Source organism: Berghia stephanieae, chromosome 15 (genome assembly GCF_034508935.2).
Source record: "Berghia stephanieae isolate SIO BIC M18660-M18661 chromosome 15, UCSD_Bste_1.3, whole genome shotgun sequence".
NCBI lineage: Eukaryota > Metazoa > Mollusca > Gastropoda > Nudibranchia > Aeolidiidae > Berghia > Berghia stephanieae.
The window spans coordinates 19,960,559-19,968,058 of record NC_088374.1 but is presented as its reverse complement, the minus strand read 5'-3'; the positions used below and the strand labels follow the sequence as shown (position 1 = coordinate 19,968,058).

General features: G+C 34.8%; 1 protein-coding gene across 1 annotated transcript in view; it reads right to left on the bottom strand.

Annotated features, from left to right (window-relative positions):
- Positions 1-7,500, bottom strand: part of LOC144960636 (uncharacterized) — a 27,711-nt gene that overhangs the window by 11,949 nt on the left and 8,262 nt on the right. The window contains exons 5-6 of the mRNA XM_078893874.1: positions 7,345-7,431; positions 4,067-4,213 (exon numbers count right to left, since the gene is read on the bottom strand). Coding sequence (XP_078750000.1) covers positions 4,067-4,213; positions 7,345-7,431 — 234 coding nt within the window. The remainder of the gene's footprint in view (positions 1-4,066; positions 4,214-7,344; positions 7,432-7,500) is intronic.

The window sequence follows — 7,500 nt, the reverse complement described above, 5'->3', positions numbered from 1 at the left end:
GAATGTATAAATATATAAATTATGTAGATATAGCACGATGTAAACATGCATAAATAAATATATTTTGGAGATAACTTATTGATGAAAGCACGAAGTGAATTATAAAAACAAACTTTGTAATGGTCTTGTAATATAATGTAAATATAATTTTGAAAATCAATTGGGAAGGATTGCACATAGCCAACACAGTTGATAAAAAGTAAAAATAAAGCATGGTATTGGATTGTATAAATAAATAAATAAATAAATAATAAATAATGTAGATATAGCACTATGTAAACATGCATAAATAAATAGATTTTAGAGCGAATATAGTATCTTTCAAATGGCATGTAGTAAAAGTCATCCTAAAGTTTCGTATTTCTGATGGTAAAAATGAATTAATTTATCTTTGTCTTTTGGTTTTCATGTGTATTAGTCTGTTACTCGTGTGGCTTATTTTGATTTCGTTGTACAGAGGGTGGAATTCCTCTCTTTGAATTTTGTTAATCTTAACATTAGCAATATCTTTGTGAAAATCTTCAAAATTGTTCCATTCATCATTTCCTAACATTCGATTAGCATGCTTTATTATTCTATTTATTTTTATTACATCAGACATTTTACAATTTCCACCCCAAGCAGCTACACAGAAACAAAAAAGACTTACAATGCAAGATTTATAAAATAAAGAAATAATTGCTTTGTCAACATTTATGGAGTACAGTCTCCTGATCAAGAATAATCTTGTCGTCATCTTAGTAAGCACTTTGCATGAATGATTTGTCCAGTCTAGTTTTTCATTGACAAGTCAACCGAGATATTTATACTCCTCTACCCTCCTACCTTTTCGTTTTTAATAATTATATTTTCATGTATATTACCATCTTTCCTAAGATCAAATATAATTTCTTTAGTTCTCTTTACATTAAGTTCTAGATAGTTATTATCACACCATTGACAAATCTTTTAATTTCGTTATAATAATTCAATACATCATATCCGGTTGTTATCAAGGCCTGAATGGCGGTATACTTGAAAATATCCACATTGCTTGTGCCGCTTCTGTAGTCATTTGTGTTTATAACGAAAAGTGTTGGAGCAAGAACAGTTCCTTGGGGTGCCCCAGTGTTGGTGATAAGGGTAGAGGATTCAACTTTGTTGTCCTCATCATCCGTGAGGGAAACGAATTGTGGTCGGTCCGTCAAGAATTCTAGTACCCAGAGTGCAATCGAGGGACTCACCTCCATGGACAGTAGTTTAGGGATTAGTATGTGAGGCTGGATGGTGTTGAATGCACTCAAAAAGTCTACGAATAGGGTTCTGACACAACCCTTTGGAGTGTATAAGTGTTTGTAAGTGTTATGAGAAAACACTAATATAGCGTCGTCCACCCCACGTCCTGATTTGTAAGCAAACTGGTTTTTGTCGAGATGTTGTGTACTTTGTTGTAGAAATCGTTGTTGAATATTCCTTTTCTAGACATTTCATAGGGATGGATGCCAGCGCTACAGGACGAACATCATTCATTTCTTTGGCTTTTTGGTGTTTTGGGACGGGAATTATTTTTGAAGTTTTCCAAATTCTTAGAATATGCCCGTTTCTTAGGGACTGATTACAAATGTGTGTAAAAATATTAGAGATTTTATTAGCACATGATTTCAATAAATTTGATGAAATTTGGTCAGGTCCGCTTGCTTTATCCGCTTTAATATCTTTGAAGAGTTTAATGACATTGACCTGAGTGATGTCCCTTTGTTCCTCTGTTACTTGATGTTTGAGTTGTTCAGTTAGATCTCGTCTGTGAAATCGTGTTTATCGAATCGAGCATAGAAGTTGTTAAGTTATCTGCATATTCTTTTTCTGTACCCTTTTCTAACTTAAATTTTGAGTTTTTGTTACCGTTTATTCCTGTAACTGTTTTGACATTATTCCACACACATTTCATGTCATTCGCTTTCGGTTTCCTCTCAATATTTTCTTTGTATATTTGTTTCCTCTCTCGGATAGCTTTGTTTAATTTTCTTTGAATTGTTTTTCCTTTCCTCTTGGTTACCAGTCTTGAATGCATATTTTTTCTCATTTAATAACTCTTTTAAAGATTTTGTTACCCAACGTTTGTTATTTCCAAAATATGTTATTGTTTTTTTTCACGATGATTTGTTCGCAAAAGGTTATATAATTAGTAACGATGTCACAAAGATCGTCGAGGTCATTTGCTGATTCGATAAAAATATTCAAATTTGTGGAGTCGAAGCTTACCTTAGTGCATTAGTTATATCGCTGTCCCATAGCTGAATTTGTTTTTGAACGACTGGGAAAGATATCAATTTTGTTTTGTATTTATGTATCATAAGTACCATATTGTGATCGGATTCACCAAGAGGGGCCATTTGACGAGAAGAATATCCATTTTGAATGTTTGAGTAAAACATATCGATTGTTCGTTCGGTTCTTGTGGCACACGTGATGTGTTGTTGTAGGGGAAACGAGTAATCAAGAGAAACGTGATTGAAGTCCCCCCGTCACCAGGACTATGCTATCGGGTGATGATGTCAATTGGTCATTAGTACTTTCCGCCGGATTTTTCAGTGCGGTCGGTCCATGTGCGTCCAGTGATATATAGACGACAATGATGAACACCTTGATAATAATATGGTCTGACTGACACGGTCAGCAGTCCAAGGTTCGGTGTGCTGTTTTTGTTAGTGACAGTGATATTGTTTGGATGGCACCACCTTTCATTTAAATAAATTCACACACCACCACCTCTTGATCTTGATGTGTTGAACTGGTCAAGGTCATTTCTTATTGGGGTAATGTTATTGAGTTCAACACAGCTGTCAGGAATATCAATGTGTAGCCACGTCTATGTAACACATTTTGCTGACGAGTCTCTAAATTCACACAAATAGTAGCGACCTGCAATTCTTCTATTTTGTTGTTAATACATCTAACATTGCCACTCACTATCACAGGCAGCACAGGTTTACACTTTCTCCTTTTCATACGGGCTTTAACTACCCCTTTCCTTCCTCTTTTATTCTTGCGACTTGGAATAACAATACATGTACTGCTATGTTTGTTTTTTGATCACAGTTCAAGTTTGGTCGTAAAAACTTTTAAAATGTCGAGCTGTATTTGATCATAACGTTGTAAAAATTGAAATCGTCACAGTTTATTTTGATATTATATTAAAATCTAGCTGTAAAATTATATAAATTTAAAGTCCAATGTACCACAGATTGCTTATCACCCTGCTATATAAAAAATATACAAGAAGATCACAGTATACCCTGGTTAAATATAGAAAAACACAAGAGCGACGTGTAACACGTCCTCGCCGCAAGAAAAAAGGGCTGACCAGCGGTGTTTGCAACACATTTAGTTCATATCAGCGCCAGTAAAAATGAAAAAAATTGGAGTGTAAAAGCATTCTAGATGTACAATTAAAAAGACTTGAAGAAAAAGTTTTAAAAATGGGAATGGTACAAATAGGAAACAGCTGTAGATTTCAAGAGAACACTATCAGTGTATTAAGTTTGAGATTATCTAAATGCTTCACCCAGACATCATCACAAGATCAAACTAAGAAAAATGACTCAAATGTCTACAAACCATATGTTAAAATTTAAAAATAATAACAGTACATAACAGAGATATGAACTATTAGGTAAAAAAATAGCATCTCCCAAAACTATAATTATACATCCAACTGTTTCTTTCCCAGTCAAGTTCCCACGGTCAGCACAAAACTTAGTAATCTCATTCCAAGACAGAAGCAGAAAACAATTTGGAATCAGATACAAGGGACAGAATACACAGCAAGTAACTCCCTGTCCACTATGGGAGGTCGAAAACCCCACCCAGTATATAGGGGGAAAGAAGACACAGCAAGTACCTCCCTGACCACTATGGGAGGTCGGAAACCCCACCCAGTATATAAGGGGGTAGTAGACACAGCAAGTACCTCCCTGCCCACTATGGGAGATCAGGAAACCCACCCAGATACAAGGGGATAGATGACACAGCAAGTACCTCCCTGCCCAGTATGGGAGGCCAGAAACCCCACCAAGTAAATACTAACCCGAGTTTTCGTGTTGTAGATAGAGGGGTTCCACGTTAAATGTCCGGTGGAGTGCCGTAGCGTCCTTGACCCACATAGCACTACAGTCAAAATGGACCATCAGCCATTTGGATGGGTTGAACGCAAATGAGTTGGCGTATTCTATGCCTGGGGAAATATTCAGAATAGAACACATACATTCTGTACATATCAACAGACCTTACTCGTAAGTCATGAAAAATAAACATTTTGGGATGCAGTAAATAATAATAATAACTATTATTATTATTATTATTATTATTATTATTATTATTATTATTATTATTATTATTATTATTATTATTATTATTATTATTATTATTATTATTATTATTATTATTATTATTATTATTATTACTATTATTATTATTATATTATTATTATTATTATTATTATTATTATTATTATTATTATTATTATTATTATTATTTATTATTATTATTATTATTGTTATTATTATTATTATTATTATTATTATTATTATTATTATTATTATTATTATTATTATTATTATTATTATTATTATTATTATTATTATTATTAGCAAATATTTAGCTTTGTTTTAAACGTGAACATTTACATAGCGGTATATCCACTAAACGTGTTTAAAATTCTTTACAGATCTAAGGTGCATATTTTTTTTTTGGATTGAGAATAAGATTTTCCTATTTATATACTTATACCCATTATCCTCGTGAAAGGAAGGCCTTCAGAGTAAATTGGCTCATGGTGCCGGAGTTGATCTCTGCTTCATAGCGTAAATTGGACGGCAACGATTGCATGCTACGATTTTGGTAGGTCGCTATTTTTTTCGCAAAATACTTTCTAAACGATCTAAAAGATCCGGCTACCCAACCACTGCTAGGTGGACAGGTGGGGGGGGGGGGTTAGTTAAAGATAGAAAATATATATTTTAATAAATAAAGACACATAAAACAAGCATGAGAGAGTATCCATCTATGACTATTCCATTGTTTCTATATATTGGAATTGTTTCCATTTACTAAATGCGATCCAATGCAATCAACAATGAATGCGTCTTCTCACATGGGAGCTCATCCTTCTGTAACTAATGTATTGTCTATTTATAATTGAGTCGCTTCCCTTAGTTTAATCAAGGTCCATCTCGAGCCAAATTTGAAGCAAAATAACTTCTCACATGACCAAGAAGTCACACCTAAAAATAACAAAAACAAAAAAGCAAACAACCCCCCCCCCCCAAAAAAAAACCCCAAAAAAAACAAAAACAAAAAGAAAAAGAAAAAAAACAAAGAACAAAAAAAGGGGGTTAATCAACGATGTCAGGTGTACTGTTTCTTTATAAATGAGTTGTTTCCCTTAGCTTAATGCGATCCCATAAAAAAGTCAACTTTGAAGCAATTCAACTTGTTAGATCGTATTACTAAAGGGTTGAGGTGTCTAACTTCTACTACGTTGTGGCACAAGACCGAAGTGCTAGAGCTCATCTGATCCCTGGTTTTGGATAAGTAAGTAAGTAAAGGATTGAGTGGAAGGGGTTTGTACGAATTTGAGGCCTATAGTGATACGATATTACTATAGTCATTGGGGGTCCTGATAGCAGAATTGGTAGAGTACTCGCTTCTCAGTCAAAGGGATCGAGATCGATCCCGGATGCAGTCGAGATTTTTTTAAATCTTTTTCTGACCTCCCCAAAATCAACCGAAAACTGATTGGGTAGCTTGGTCTTTTTGATCTGGCGGAAAGTACTTTGAGATAGACTGTCATCCTATCCATATGGTAGCAAGCGATTGCTGTTGTAGTTCATTTCATGCTATTGACACAGGGATAATCTCCAGCTACTCCATGGATCGAATGGCCCTGAAGGACTACCTTATTTTTTTATGGCCAAAACGTACAACAAAAATAAAAAAAGATAAAAAAATTGTTAAAAATGTCCACGACTTCCGTTTTCCCGGCGTGCTGCCAGGTTTAAAAGATACGGTTCCTACGAACAACAACAACAGCAACAGCAACACACAATTTAAAAAGAAAGATATAAAAGTACACAGGATAGGAGTATTTGACTGCTCTTTCTTTTCTTGAAGGTGTGCGTGTGTGTTTGTGTGTATGTGTGTGTGTGTGTGTTTGAGTGTATGTGCGTGTGTGTATGTAAGTGTGTGAAATGGGGTATTTGTGGGTGAGGGATGGGGGTGGGGTGGGGGGCTTTAAATATGTATTGGTCAAACTTAGTCATATTACATTTTATTTTATCTGATATTAACTGCGTTGAGCTACTCGGATCAAGAGAGACCTTCCTAAAGCTCCGAGAGCTAGCATTTCTTTCGATTTGTAGATCTTTTGTCATGTGTTTATTTATTCAATGTGTCATCATAAAGAAACCTTTTTAAAAAACTCTAGAACAAACTTTAATAGATTCAAGAAAGTTTAACAGTTCCTAACTTGACCATTGTTTTGATTTTTGGCAACCATTTTGATTTGTATTGGAATGTAGTGCAAAGCAGTCCTAGAGTTTAGGGTTTTCTTTTTTCTTTTAGGTTAGCTCGAGGTCGGATGATTTTTTTTTTCTTTAGGAATAGTTATAAGTCTGAGTAAAGGTGATAGGGTGTTTGTTTTTCTTTTTAGGGTTAGTTAAAGGTAGTAGATTTTATTTTTTCTTAGTGTTAGTTCAGGAAATTAATATTTGAGTTATTTCCCTTAGCACTAGGAGCTTTCGGGAGACATCCCCGACTTAACAGGGCAGGAGTAGAGAGGGGGGGGGGATAGGGATCTTGGTCTAAACACCTATCTACCCGAATTTATACAGAAATATAATATATTATTTAGCATCTTTAGATATATTTTGTACTTTTGTTTTTTCTTTGTATGTAACCGTAGCCATCACTGACCAAAAAATGACGTCAAAAAGCCAGTCTTTTGCCACAAAACAAATCAAATCGTGAGTTGTATTCAATAGTTTAACCAAAGAAATAACTTGTTTCAATGAGCTCTACTAACGACGCGACACAAACCTAAAAAAATTGCGTGAAAGTGCAAGTCCTACAGGGTTCAAGTGTCAGGCTATAGATAGTATGCAGATGACGTCACTCAGGCCTTTGTTATTGTTTTTGCCATCCGCGTTTGTGAGTTGTTCTCACTAAACTGTATTAACCAGACTATAAAAGTTCATGGTTACACAGAGTTTGTGTGCTGGTCCGTTATACTTCCGGATGGCAATGTTGTGAACTCCTTGGCCAACCGCATTCTATCTATAAGTTAACGATGGCGACGATAGAACTCACCTGCCATGAGGTACCGAAATTCAGGACAGATGAACGCAGAACCAGCATAGGCAGCATCGATGTGTAACCAGATATTTTCTGACTGACCTGTGGATGAGCAATATTATTGAGCAATATTATTATATTGATAAAAATAACATTATGAAATTGAATGTA